This window comes from Tetrao urogallus (assembly GCF_951394365.1).
Source record: "Tetrao urogallus genome assembly, chromosome: 2".
Taxonomy (NCBI): domain Eukaryota; kingdom Metazoa; phylum Chordata; class Aves; order Galliformes; family Phasianidae; genus Tetrao; species Tetrao urogallus.
The window spans coordinates 47,040,642-47,055,886 of NC_136814.1; the positions used below are offsets into that span (position 1 = coordinate 47,040,642).

Consider the following 15,245-nt stretch of genomic DNA (forward strand, 5'->3'; position numbering starts at 1 on the left):
CGTCATCTGCAAACACTTGCCTTTTGATGTAAGTGGCAAAACCCCCTGAATGCAGCCTGCCTGATAGAACTTCCAGCTGTAAGTGCTGAAATATTATGAGTCAGGCCCCCTAATTCATGGTCCATTTTTTAAGCCTGAAAAGGAAAAGGGCAATTGCTTTTTGGTTTCTGACCTGGCAAGTTGTGCATGGGTCATGGTTTCCTATTTTTCTCCCAAACCACATTGCTGTCTAAAAATGAAAGAGAAGACCATGTGATCTTATGAAGGGGAAGGGGAAAAATGAAAAAGTGCTTGACAGCCCCAACACTTCTCTCCATTGTGGCCCTGGTAGAGCATCCTCCAGACAGGAAAAAGCATACTTCTGCTGCAGTGCCAGGGAACATGAAGGGTCCCCAACAGCCATCAGGACACCCTGGGGACGTATGTTGCCTGGAGAGAATGAGACTCAGTGCTGAATGAAAGCCACGCAGCCTATGCCTTGTAGGAAGCAGTTGTGTGGGGAAAATTGCATCATCAAGCAATTAGAGACTGTATCTCAAGCCACATGCAGAGGGGGTCAGACTGAGGTTCTGAGTGATCTGAATTCGGTGATTTTCCATACTTGTCTAAAGTCCCCTGTCCAGCAGAAATCAGTTTTGTCACAGGACAGCGAGAAGGGCAACCGATGAACAAGCTCTCTCATCCCTCACACGAGCACGAAGCCCCCATCGGGTGCAGAGCGCTCCCCTGGGCCGCCCGGGCCCCGCCGCTGCTCCCGCGAAGCTACATCCGAGGGGATCCGCCTCGCTGCCCGCGCGAACCCGGGGTGGGCCGGGGCAGGTGACCCGTGGAGGCTGGCGGCGCCCGGCGGTGCCCGCAGGGGTCGCTCGCGAGGAGGCAACGGCCGCGCGGCGGGAGCGGGGGCCGGGGCGGGCCGGGGAGGACGGCGGGGCCGGGCCGGGGTGAGCTGCGGGGGCCGCGCCGTGCGCGCGACTCGGCCGCGAGCCGCAGGCCGTCGGCGGCGAAGTGGGGGCTGTAACTTGACACCGGAGCGAGAGGCCGAGCGGAGAGAGGGAGCGAGAGAGCGGCGGCGGCGGCGGAGGAGGAGGAGGAGAGGAGCCCCAGGGAGCGGGATGGTGACCACCTTCTTCCCCTCCCCTTAGCGGCGCTTCGCAGCAGCCGCCGCCGCAGCGCCGGGATTCTCGCCTGCACGGGACCGGGGGAAGCCGGCGATGGGGACGGGACGGGCCCCCTGAGTCACCGCGAACTTTCCCCGCCGCGGGCAGCCGTAGCCGAGCAGGCGGATGGAGGATGCGCCCTGCCCGGCGGGCAGCGTGAGCCGGCGGCGGGGGTAGCATGAAGAAGCAGCAGCAGCACGGCGGCGGCGGGGACTGCCCTGCGCCCCGGCCCCCCGCGGCAGTGGCGGCGGCAGGGGGCCCGAGCCAGGGCGGGGGCTGGAAGCGGCGGCGGCCCCTCTCGCTGCTGCCCTTCCTCTCTCTGCGCGACTACGGCTTCTGCATGGCCGCCCTGCTGCTCTTCTGCGTGGGCTCCCTCTTCTACCAGCTCAACGGGGGACCCCCGCACTTTCTGCTGGACCTGCGGCACTATCTGGGTAAGCGCGGCCCGCGGCAGCGCGGCCACTTGTTGCGGTTCTCCGCGTTCCTCTCCCGGCCCGGCTGCACGGGGAGCGTCGGCGGCGGCGACTCTGCCTCGCATCGCCGCACGTCCGAAGGGGCAGCTCTCAGGCGGCTCTCGGGAGGAGGGTGGCGGGAGCGGGTTCTCTCCCGAGTTAACGTAAGATAGAGCTCCTTTGAGGCTCTTCCCTTAAATCCGGAACGGCTTTGTGGCTGGGGATGCCCCTTTGTTTGCCCGCCGGCCGTACGCATCTCCGGCTGTGGGAGCCGCGCGAGCTCCGTTCCGAGCTACGGAGCCGGGACGGGCGCTGCGCGCAGTGCCCGCGGGTTACAAACGGGGAAGTCCGGGTGGGTGCGAGCGGCTGCCGCGCTCAGGTGTGTGCGGGAGCGGTCGGACAGAAACCGAATGACACATGGCACCGGAGTTTCGCTACGTGCCCGATTTCTGCCTTGCTGAGGGTTACTTCCCTGCCTGACGGGGAAGTGGTGGAAAGCAGTGTGATTCCTCGAGGTCAGGTCAGTACCGATCAGTGGCCGGGCTCGTTCAAACAGGGAACAAAAACCGAGGGGTTTTCCGGATGAGAGGATTACTAGGGGTAGTTTGCGGTGTGAGTTTATACCGCGTTAGCTCCTCTGTATTGATTGTCTGCGAAGGCAGTCCGTAAGAGACGAGGTTACTTTGCAACCAAATTGCAAAGTAAAGCGCAGCACTTGTATTTCAGAAGTGTAAGCTGAAAATCCATTAGTCTGCATGTGTTTTATGAACGTCCTGGGAGCGCAGCTGTGTGTGCGAACTCTGCTTTTCTTTAAGGGAAAAGGAGCCCAGCAGTCAGTCACCAGCTGATGGCATGGCAAAGCCAAGCACCTCTTGGGAGTGCAGCAGTGGGACAAGAGGCAACAGACATATGTTGCAACACAGCAAATGTTGATGAGATAGGTATTAGGGAAAAAAATGCAATGTGAGGGAGACCAGTGAGGTCTGCCTGTCCTGCCAGAGTTCCAGTAGCTGAAATCCTGGGCACCTCAGGTCAAGCTGTCTCTGTTTTGTCAGAGGGACACGTGAACAGGAATCTCTTCCTGTCCATCCTCTGCTGTTCTGCTCAAAGTGGATAAAAACATGAATGGAGGTTCAAGTCAGAACAGGAGAAGGAGCACTTTGAATGTTGCTTCCCAAACACAACAGAGTATTGCCATTTTGGCTTGGGTTTTACTGCCTGCCTTTTTCTTAATTTAGTGTTGGTTATGAAGAAATTCCTACACTAAAGAGGAAATAGACAAATTTTCCACCAAGGTGTAAGTAGGTATTCCATACAATTGCTTGATGTTTTATTTGGATCGAGTACAGATACTTATTTTTCAAAGCAAGGTTGGTCCCAATTTTTTGAATTTTATCTTCATCAAGGATGAACACTACTGTGCACAAATAGTTTGCGAGGAGCACACTGTTAGACAGCTTCTCAGTTTGTGGTCTTGAGGGATCCAGGCTGTAAAAGTGGGATCTGCTGCATGAAGAACTGTAGCTGTCTCTGCTGGAAAGCATCCTGAGGCCTGCGGGTGGCCAGTTTGGAAGACACTGGGACTTGACCATTTGTTGGGAGGAGCTCCTCAGGTGCTTAAAAGCTCTTATTGTATGTGCCTAAATGTGAGGAACTACTGGGGAAGGAGGTGGTATTCTTTGGAAAATGAACTTTTAATGGTTAAGACATTTGAGCATTATTTTCTAAAGCTATTTTACACTTCCCAGCTACACTGCTGCATTTGGATCGGCAAAGAGGATCATATCGTTGACACTGTTTAAGATTTTCTTTTTCCACTTAGTGTAGGTTTTGCAAGAACAGTGCTGTACTCCTTGGTTTATCCAACTGGCAAGGTTTGTAATTTTTCAACCTTATATTTGTAACCGGTTAGGCTTGTTGCCTTCTGGGGGACTAACAGAAGAGATTGGAGGAATAGGCAGTAGACACCTGGTCATGCTAACCACCAAACTCTAAATATGTGGGTTTTATACAAGAGCTTGACTAGTCAAGTCTTATGACATTAAAGAAGATGAAATGTTTTTTCCTCCTGAAGCCACGGATCCAATGAACAAGCAACTCTTTCCTTCCAGTACTTCCAAGCCACAATTTATGGTGTGAAGATTTAAGTCCCCTAACAGAAAGAAACAGTTTGCAAACTGTGTTTGCAGTACATGAATCTTTCAACTGCCTTTAAAGCTACAAGAACCAAGAAAGAATTGACCAAGGGGAAAATTTATTTACTTGTTTAATTATTTTGCAGCCTTCATAGTGTAGGGGGTCATCTTGTCTGGCTTTTTTTAATTTGCATTGCAAGTTTCAGTGTGCTGTTCACTGTTAGTTATGTTACTCTGCAGGGAATGCTTGTTTCTTGCCTCAGAACTTGAAAGAGCATTACAGAATCACAGAATGGTGTGAGTTGGAAGGGACCCTTAAAGGTTGTGTGGTACACCCCCTCCTGCAATGAACAGGTATATCTATAACTTGATTTTTGTGGCCCTCCTCTGGACATGCTCCAGCAGGTCTCCATGTCATTGATCTCCATCTGGACACTGAGCCATTTATCACCACTTTCTAGGTATGATCTTGCAACCAGTTCCTTATCCATTGAACAATCCATCCATCAAGCCCATATCTTTCCAGTATGGAGGGAATGGTGTTACGAGGAATCGTGTCAGAGGCCTCACTGCATTCCACATAGGATGACATCGCTGGCGCTTCCATTGTTCATTGACACAAGGCCATAAGTTGGCTATGGGACCTACCCTTGGTGAAGCCATGCTATTATTGCATATCACCTCCCTCTATTCCGTGTGCCTTAGCATAGCTCCCAGGAGGATCTGCTCCATGATTTTTCTCAGCACAGAGATTTCTCCTTACAGGTTGTCCGTTGTTAGTAGCCTGCTTGCATTGTAACATCACGAAACTTCAATAGCAGTCAGGATGGAAGTCACACTTGCATTGGACCAGCGTGTGATTTAAGGAAAATGTAGGCAGAGCAAAAACAGTGAGCTTGAACAGCTTTCATTTTGTTCTGTATAAGCTGAGAGGAGAAGGAATTAGTTTGTTTTCAAATGAATTAAGTAAAGATTTGCTAATTCTCTAAACTTTCCTTTAGTGGGGCAGAATGTGTTTGGGAGGCAGATGACTGTATTTTTAGAATATTCTAACTACTAGTAATTCTTGTCCTCCTGGACCAACTTCACTGGTGTTTCGTCCATATCTGTCTCCCTTTGTGCATTGTTGTACTGACTGGGATGGTTGGAAAAATGTGATGGCAGCTTGCATGGGGAAGCAAGTAGCTGTATTCAGTATTTCCACTTTGCATTGCCGTCTTTTCTCTTTAGTAAGAGTCTAGAAGAGTCATATGGGGAAAATGGGGGAGATCAGAAGGCAGGAGTCTGTAGTGCTTTATTTATCCTGTTCTGAACTCAAGCTCATAGCAGTTCTAATAGGAAAGAGGGCCTGTGGAACGCTGCCGGTTTCTGTTGTCCTTGCTGGCTGTGGTTCACAAGAACAGGGTCAAGTTTCATGCTTTAGCTGTGCCACTGGGAGAGATGTAGTGTTCTGGTTTTCAGTGTATAATCTGTGGGGACTTGGGTGTTAGTGGGTTATTTCTGAAGAATCTTTGGAAGAGACTTCATAAAAGCAAGTCTGTTGCCAGTCGGTTTAAACTTACTGTGTCAGGGTGTGTACCAGTCCTGGACCCTCTATGGGCTCCAAAAAATAAGAAAGTTTAAAAACAGCTAGGCTTTTCACTAATAAACTGGAGTATTGGGACTTACACAACATCTATGAGGTCTTGCTATGATTCTGCCAAGGTAACTCTGGCTTGCTATTCTAAACACAGTGCCAGGAAAGAGGAGAATCTTCTGCAAGATGTATAGGACAGAGCTTGTTAATCTTGGACAATCACGTGGCTTTGGGGAAGGCACCAGGGACTCCTTTCCCCTGGAACTGCCATCTTTTTGCGCTGCTGTAGTCTTCCCAGCTTTGGCTTGTGATACAGACATGCTTCAAATTACAGAAATGAGTATTTCCAAGGGCTGGTAGCAGCCCTCTCATGGCCAATAAAAAGAAAAAGCCTTTTGATCTTTAGTATTTGCAGTGCAAACGTTGTTGTTGTTCATGTCAATTAAATCATTTCCCCTGTTGAACTCCCCAGGAGACTGCCAACAAGTCCACTGGTTGATGTCAGGGTTTGATTGCCTGTGGAAATGACCTGTGCTGAGCACTTCCCATGTGAGACAGAGTGTCCAGTTGCGTTCTTTAAACAAGCTCTGAATTGCTCCCCACTCTCACTCTTCAGTCAGTTGTGCTCAAGTGTTTTGGTCAAGAGATGTGCATTGTAGGCTTAAAGCTGTCACAAGAGGAGTTATGTTTATATTTTGGATACAACATAATTCTTCCAAATGGAAGCAGCGGAAGGGGATATCTTTCTGAGTGTTTGAGGACACTGAAGCAGAAATCTTATTCTAAACTAAGCCCAAAAAAAAAAAAAAAAATCATTGAAGTGGTATGAATTGGCTTTATTATTATTATTATTTTTATTATTATAATGTAGGGTTTGGTTATTTACTTATTTATTGTGTCTTCCTTTTTCCTGTCCACATGTAAAGAGAGAAGCAAGGGAAACAGTAGAAGTGGCTGACAGTATGTGTTTAATACAAGTTTTGTTTCTAACCTTTTGGAGGGGGAAGAAAAAAGTGTTACTTTTTTTTTCCTTTTCTAGTAATATTTCATTTATTTCTCAATGATGGAAAGCTCAGAATTTAGCTCAGAATGATGGAAGTGTTCAGAATAGGCAAGCTTTCTTAGAGTTAAAGCACATAGCATACTGGATTGTAAGTAGACTGATTCTGATTTTTTTTTAATGGTCAAAAAGAGTTGTCTCATCCAGTTTTTACTCATGTATTATGAATATGGTTTTCCACAAACTTGTCAATTTTGAAGGCCCATCAGACATGTGAATAGGAAAAACGCTCAAGGAACGGCAGCATCCTGTATGGGTGAAGTTTATTTTACGGCGTTACACAATACCTGTTTTTCAGGTGGATATGCTTTTAACAAGGCCCTGCTTAGATTCTTATAGGCAACTGTATTTTTCCTCATTGTTTCAAGAACAGCTGTAGTGTTCTCAAAAGAGCTCTTCAGTACTTGTAAGCACTCCGATTTTTGTCTGCTTTTCATTAGATTTTTTTAAGAACACGTTGCACTTAGAAATTATTACATTCTAAAATTCCTTAACATTACAAGTAACTGAAAGTTCAGTTTAGAAATTGCTTCGTAAAGCCCTGAAAAGAGAGATTTTGAACAAAAGTGACAAGTCTGTAGCTATGTCTTTCCTCATTTTCTGTCCTCTTTGGGCTTCCTAATTTTGCTCTTGTGGTGTGGTAAATATTTTTGTTTCACAGTAGAGTAAGTTTGTATTTCAAGATAGGCTGCTAAGTGTTCGTCTTATAAATGAGCTTTTTTGCAAAACAAAAGATTTTCTTCATCTCTGAGACTTTGTTAAAAGGCTCATGAGCATGACTTGCTCATCATTCAGTGCTTGTTCAGTTGTAAGATTAACAACATTCTACCTAATGCTGTCAAATAGTCTAAGGAGAAGCAGAATGCCCTTTGTTTTATGACTGACTTGATCCCTTTCTTTTTGAAAGGATGTAGATGTCACTGGACTACGTAACCACAGAATGTTATTCTGCCCGGCCATTAAAAACTCTGTACAATGAAGTCATAGCAAAAATTGTTTAAGCTTGTGTGAATACGTGATCGTGATATTCTAAATATCTCTGGAAAGTTGGACAGTATTTATTCAGAGATTTATTTTCTGCTTTCAAAGTTAAATTTGAGTCTGGAAATCAGGTGTTGTATATGCAGCTGTATGTATACTTGTTTCATGTTTTTAGCTTTGTCTTCGACCTTGAAAAGATTAATTCACTTTCTGATGAGAGGGAATATTATTGCAGTTTTTCTTCAAAATGTATCTAGTTTTGTTTTATTTTGAGATTATATGACAGAGAGATATACACACCTTAGAGAGGATGCATCTGCGGAGTAAATGGGATGCTACACTTGGACACAGGGGGGTGGATGAGACTTCAGTTCCCAGTTATGGCTTCTCTTCATGTGACTTTGAACAAGTTGGATGTTAATTCCATCTTTGTTTAATCCCTTTTGCCAAAGGACATACGAAAATAAATGCTTAGTAGAATATTACATTCTCAGATACTACAGCAGCGGTAGCCATAGAAATACCTAATAGGATTTATCACAGGTATCTTTATTGTTTGGCATTGAGGCATTTGGGTTGTTTTCAAAAGCGTTAGGACAGTGTTGTATGGCAGCTGTGTGTAGGCTAAGGCGGTTAGAGGTCCAGCTGCTTTATTCTTCTAAGGGTATCGTTGCTGTTCATTGCTGCAGACTGTGCCATTTTGCTCCAGGAGTTATTGCTGTAATTGTTACCCACAGTCGCATCAGAGGGCATCAGCTTATAACAGTTCTGTATATATGCCCTCACATCAAAGGCTTCATGTTCAGAGGAATGTAACTGAGTCTTTTACTTCTTGGTGATGCTTAGAATTTGTTTTCAAAAAGTAAAAGAAAAGAGCATAGTTTCTTCAAGCTGTGTTCACCTCAAGTGAATGTCAAGCATTTTTTGCTGTCAGAATATACAGCCAAAAGAACTGGCTGTTATGGGAAGAAAAAAAGTGATTGATGGAGTGGCTCTTGTATTTTTGTATGAAATTAGGAAGGTAGAGAGTTGCTTCTGCTTTGAATTTGACAAAGAATGATATGCATTAGAAGATGTTAGAAAGGAGACTTTCTAGCAAAAGTAATTCATACAAAGGCTTCAACACATAGCTATGGGGAATGTAAAGCCTGATTTAAAAAAAAAAAAAAAAATCACTTAAATGCTTTGAGATTAACATCTGTGCTAGCTCTACTGCACTGATTCCTGATACAAGCTATTCTGAAATCAGTAGTGTATGACAGGATCAGTAGTGACAGTAAATGGAACATATGATGAAAGTATAATGGAGAGGCATGATTTTTTGGTGGTTAACAGTCTGTAAAATGGTTGACCAGGTCAAATTAGATCATAGGACAGTTCTGGCACAAAAGCCTGAAGGAAATAAAACACAGTGGGGTGAAAATATAAAAAAGAATACCACCTTTTTATTTTCCATCTCTCTCTCTCTTTTTTTTTTTTTTTTTAAGTGCTCATATCCTTTTCTGTCTTTTTCTATCCTCTGTTTCCAGCTTCTAATTGATTCATTTTCCTACCTCTTCTTTTGCTCCTGTCATTAAAAAATATATATATCAGAAAATAAAAATATTTCTAGTATTTTTGTGGGTAGAAAGAGTCTGAAATTGCTGAAGTCACTTGAGCTTTTTCTTGTGTAATGTTAACCCCAGCTTTTTGAGACACGTAAGCGGCACAGAGCCCTTCTCTCTGTGGGGAAATAACCCATTCAAGAAGAGTGCTGATGATTATTTTGGTGTAGAAGCTGTTCCTCTATGTGAAGATGAGGTTTGCAGGTGATTTTTAAGAATTTACTTACGTATATCCCATGGACTAGAAAAAGAAGTCTGTCTATACTTTTTTTGGAAGTTGTGACTATGCACCTGCTGCTTACCCCCTGCAAGTACAGCTCTAAATCACAGCTATGAAAGGAAGTCCTGTGTGTTCCCGCTGCTATGAAGCACAGCCAGCAGAACAAATAGCTGCTCTCTGTGTTCATCCAAGTTTGGATGAACACACTTAAGAAAATAAACCATGTTGTTATTTAGGACAAATAATTTTTAAGGACATAGTCACAGCCATTCCAAATTTCATTGTATTTCATGAAGGATTAGGTGGGCAGGAGATCCCCATGCCTGCCTCTCTGTGTTGTTTTACGTTTGAGGTGGTGGATTTAGGAGCCAAGGCTTACAAGGGTCCAGAGTTTGACTGTTTGTACCATGAGGTCAAGAAAGGGATGAGAATTGCTTTGGAATTAATGGGAATTAGGTACTTCCTTGGATCTTGCTCTAGTACTCATATCCCACACATTGTCTGCTGATTGAGGTATCCACTCTCAGCTAGTCTCCCTTGCTAATCAGTAAGCTGCTTCCAGTTCATTATGGCTGGCGATAGATGCATAAAACAAGTATGATCAGTTCTTCTTAGAGAGGTGATTTGTAGCCTGTTGCCATTACGGTGACAGGAAACACCAGGGTTGAGCACCGACTGCTGGTCATTGCCTGTGGGCAGTGGAGTTTCTTGCCTCTTAAGTTTCTTGCCTCATCTGTCTGGTGCAGCAATAGCTTGAGAGCATAAACAAAAATTTTATTTTATTTTATTTTATTTTATTTTTTTGTTGGTTGTATTTCTTTATTGTTTTAAATTTCTAATGAAAGCACTGGAAAATGATGACACACGATTTTTCACTAAGGAGTTTTCCCATTATTACTGGTGACCAGGCAAGTAGATTTTCAAATATAGCTTACGTTTATATAGCGGGGTATTTGTTTTTCTTTGTTTTATAATCTGGGTTAGAGGATGTTTGGAGAACGGAGGGGTCAGTAGGAAGTGGAGAGCAATTATTTGCCTGAAATTTATTTTACTGTCTTGCTTTTCAGAGTTGCAGTGGGGGAAGCAGGCCCCATTGTGCAGAAAATAAATGCTTGGTTTTGTTTGTGAGTGTGGAAGTACAATGATTAGGTATGTATTAGGGTTTCTAATACTAATGCTCTCGAAACAGACATTTGGGTGCTTGCCAAAGCTTTCTTCCTGTCACACTTAATGATTTGGGGTAGAAGAAATCATGAGGTGAGGATGAAGATCATGGAGCCCTTGGTGGTTTGAGTAAAGAAGTAAAGCGTGTCTGCCAGATCTGAGAAGTAAGGTTCTGCTCTTGCTTTTGTGCGTGCTCATTTTAAAAACTACTGCTGGTCCAATGAATGGTTGGTTCAACTTTAACTTATCATAACGTAGTTTGGTAGAAGGTCACCAGGCTGCTAGCACATAGCAGATCTTTGAGTTGAGATTCAGTGGCCCAGTTTTTTTGTCACGTGCAACACCAGACCACATTTAGTGATTTCTGGTTTCCAAAGCTATTTTTTTTTTTTTTTTTTTTTTCCTTAGGAGCTTCCTTTCCTCTCTTGTCTGACCTACATCTTGCAAAGAGCTATCTGAATCTGTCTGGAAAATAATATGTAGGGATTTTAGGGGAAATGTCCCACAAGTTGTCTATGCTTTTGTCTTCGTAAAAGCAAGGAAATATGCTTACTGTGTGTTTTGAAATACACAGAAAAGTCTTAGAGCTAGGATGTTTGTAGGCCTCTTCTGAACAAGTTTGATGAGTTTACAGGTAGAAATTGCGTTCAGGTTGGACAGTACCGTGCCCAGCAGACATTGAGTGGAAGAGAAATGGCAGGGGAAAGAAGATACAAAGTTAGCCTTGATCAGAAAAGGTTACGTGAGATTTAGACTGAAAATGGCTTGTTCATAAGGCCAGGATTTCTCCTTTCAGAGGTTCCCTTTGAAGTCAGCAGGGAGAGGGAGAGGTAACTCCAAAGGATAAATAGGGCTACCTGACATCTGAGTACCTGACTTGTGCACAGAGAAATGAGTGAAGTTTGGTGGGAAGAATCTAAGTCATCATTGTATTTAGACTTGAAAGCATCGATTGATGACTAGTGGAAGGCTTCTGAAGTGATGATGAGGAAAGAGAAGAGATTGAAGAGACTGGAACTTACAAGATTTTTAGATTGATAGATCACTTGATGTCAGTGGGTCATGGAAACCTCAGTACTTATGGTACCTCTAAGTAAGGACTACATAAAGCACTGGAAAAAAATAGCACTGCAGGGAATATCTGTCACTGCTGGATGAGTGGATTTGATGACATGTTTATTTCTCTGTAACTCTTACAATTCCATGAAAAAGGTGTTCAAAAACAATTGTGATATAATCTAAAATGTTGTAACAGATATTTTAAGACAAAGGCTGTGAAATTGCTGACTTCACAGATCCTTAAGTATGTGCAGCTGATTGTATTTCCTAACAGAATTCCCCATACAAATGTACAGATTCTTTCTTGTTGACAGTTGGAAGACATCACAATAAGTAAATTATGAATGAAAACAAATCAGCAGTGCCTAAACTTTACCACTTGTAGTTCCTTGTGCTTTTGTTTCTTTGGATTTTATGTCCACTTGTGTCATTTTGGTAATCACTGCATCTGTGCAACAGGCTGATAGAGGTAGCAGTATATGTAAGCAATGAATAGTAGTAATAATAGAGACCCCAGAGCCTCTCTGGGCAGCCAGTGCTCCATCACTTGCACAGTGCAGAAGTGCTGTCTGAAGTTCAGAGGAAACCTCCTGTGTTCCGGTTTGTTCCCATTGCCTCTTGTCCTGGCACTGGATACCACCAAAAAGAAGTCCATCTTCACTGTATCTTCTCTTCAGGTTGAGACCAGGGGATCACATCTACATTGATGTGATCAATCCCTTCATCATCTCCCTGGCCCTTCACTGGGCTTTCTCCATTATGTCCATGTCTCTCTTGTACCAGGAAGAACATAGTGCTCCTTCTGGACAACAGAACATGACTTTGGGAATGTAATAGGGATGTCCTTTGAAAAATACAGGCTTCCTAGGAAGTTTTTTTCAGCACGTGTGGGGGAGAAATCAATCCCTGGTATCAAGTAGATACCAGGTGCTTGCGTATTCTGTTGCTTATTTATTTCTTGAATCACTTTTTAGCTGATTGAAGTTCTTGTTAAACTGAATAATATTACTACTTTTGTGTGTGTGTGAAGCAGCCATTCTCAGAAGTGTGATTAAATGAAAGTTGAAGAAGTAACTGCTTCCTTCTCAAACTGCAAGCTTTGCACATTGCTGCACTAATAATGAGCAAAACCAATCACTTAATTTCATCCATTCAGGAAAATTTTTCTGGTGAGTCAGTCAAATTTAACATAAGTTGTATTATCTCCCGATAAACAGCTTTATTCTATTAATCCTATTGTATTTCTCTCCTCTCATTTGAATTTTATACTTCTTGTCTCATCAATGAGGCAAACTTTGAGAAAGCTCTGGGATTCTTTGTAGCTCAGCAGTCTCTGCTTTCTGCACTGTGCTGTGTGGAAACAGCTGACAGCCTCAGTTTTTCCCTGGAATGTTTTGGTTATGAATGTTAGAAGCTGAAATATTTTTGTATTGCTTATAGTGTCTTTCACCTTCTGACCTCAGCTCCAATAGTGCTGAGATTGACAGTAATTGGATCTTATTACTGGGTGGGGTGTTCAGTAGCTTGCATGCAGTCAGTTCATTATGTAAGTTGTGATACCATAGCTGGCACTGCTATTCTGCTTTTCACTCCACTGGCTCAAGAGTAAGGCACGTCAGGCTGTAGTGTGAGCATGCAACATTGGTGAAGTGTTCAATGAATTTTACGTGGTGGGGCTCCCTATGGGTTGGTGGACTTTTCTGCCTGTTCCAGCATCCTGTGCTGCTGGGCTTGATGCTGGCATTTGCACTGTCTGTGCATGGTGCAAGAAGGAAATAACCCTTCGTAAAATCTTGATTAATCTTACTAAGCTTGTGGGGGGGGGGGGGGGGGGGGGGGTGTTAGCTCAACTGTTCCCAAGGTAAGAGCTGTCCCAACACAGTGGATTTGTTCATTCCATCACTGCTCTGTAATTAAAACTGTTTGCATAGAGCTATTGTATCAATGACACATTTATTTCTTGAAAAAACAAACAAACAAACAAAAGCCCTCAGAATTTATTGCTTCATGTCATGGACCAAGAAATCTCACAGCTTTGACAAGGAAGCTGCCAAGTGTTCTCTTCTCTTCTCTGTGACTACTGATGAGAGTACAGCCTTTTGGGGTTGTTTTTGCCTTCACATAGCAATTTCCATCCAGTGCTTCAAAGAGGGAATTAAATATGAACCCTTAAAAAATATATATGTAAGACATGCAATGGGGGCATGTAACTTGGTTGGTGTCATTTGGCTGGTAAACAGCAGTACTGGGAATAGATCCATGATTTCCTGGATTCCTGGAAGGCCAGAGATTTACCTGAAAGCACTGTTATAAAGCAATACAGAAGCCCTTCTGCTTGCCTTTATTGCAGCACTTAACCTGTCTCTCTTGTCTGTGGTAATTTGTGTTGATGCGATCTATGAAGTGTGTATCAGGACGTATACACTTCTCACATCGGTATTCTTAAAAGGCAGTGGAGTTAGTTTTCTGATGAGACTTTTTAAAGGAAAAGAAAGGCTCGAGGGAGTTGGAAGCCAACTCTGCTGAACTGGAGTAGCTTTTACTTAGCAAAGCCCCCATCCTGTGTACTTATGGTAACGTGCATTTTCCTGTCTGTGAGCAACAACTTTTTAGAGTCTTTGCTCAATCTGTTCCCATTGGCAGGAGAAGCCTGATACTGCAGAGCTGTAAATCAGGTTTGAGACCCTCAAAATAAAGGGAAAGTGGGAGGGAGTGATAACTGGGTGAGGAAAAGATAGGATGAGAAAAGAACAGGTTGCTGGATGATTCTTTCCTTATTTAAGCTAGAACGGCGTACCTTTTAATGTATTCTGCTTAAAATGAGAGAATAAGGGATGGAAATAATACTGGGGGAGCAGATAAGTGATAAATGGCATGTTACAGAGACTGTTCCCACTGAAGAGGTAGTTGGCCTATTTCTTGTTGCCTTTTGAAGCTATCTTCAACACTTCAGTGTAATTTACTCAGCAGAGCTGCTATTGTTGTTGGAAAAATGCTTGTGGCATAGGTAGATGTTAAAACAGCTGCTTTTTGGAGCCAACAGTTAAAAAGCTGTATATTCATGTTCAGAAATGTTTCCTTATCAGTGCAGAAGACAGAAATGTTTTGAATTCTAAGGAGCTCATAATGTGGGAGAGTCAATGAGAATTTAATGCAAGCTTTACCTATTAATGCTTGTGGCTCCAGTTGGCTAAAATTTTGCATCCACAAATTGCCTTAATTCACAGGTAATTGTTGAGTTGTATGTGGAAAAAAGACCAGAGAGTTTGTTTTCTCATTCTAAGAGTCATTATCACGCCACATGCAAAACAAAAACAAAAAACAAACAAACAAACAAAAAAACGAAAAATAAAAAATTATGAAACTTTAAGGCAGATGGACTGAATGGTTTATGTGGTAGCTTTTAGCTTTTGGATGATCATCTTTTGGCTCACACAGAAAATGAAAAATTTCTGTTTACGTGCATGGTACTCTGTATCCTAATTCAAGATTAAAATTTCATTTTTGTAATCTTGAACTCTTCCTTTATGTATAAGGTTAACAACAAAAAAATAAGAAGCTCAGATTGATTCAACATGTAGTTATGTTTGAGTTAAAATTGCCAGGTTTAGCTCTACAATTCTCACATGGCTCTGGTTCAAAGTATTTCCTTTACTCATACTCTATAAATAACATCACAAGTATGGTTTATACTCTTCTCTTTCTTCAGACATCCATGCTTCACTTCTGTTGTAGACTATTTGTACTCCCGATCCCTGACTGCACAGGATCCTGCTCACTGGCCAAGCATTAGTAATCTCTTTTATTTGCTTTATTAGCATACAGGGGCAGGGAATG

General features: G+C 43.2%; 1 protein-coding gene across 1 annotated transcript in view; it reads left to right on the forward strand.

Moving 5' to 3' along the window:
- Nucleotides 1-1,335: 1,335 nt before the first annotated feature.
- The window catches only part of UST (uronyl 2-sulfotransferase), a gene marked incomplete at both ends in the record, with an annotated part of 149,064 nt that continues 135,154 nt past the window's right edge, over nt 1,336-15,245 (forward strand). The window contains one exon of the mRNA XM_079532422.1: nt 1,336-1,591. Within this exon, the coding sequence (XP_079388548.1) occupies nt 1,336-1,591 (256 nt within the window). The remainder of the gene's footprint in view (nt 1,592-15,245) is intronic.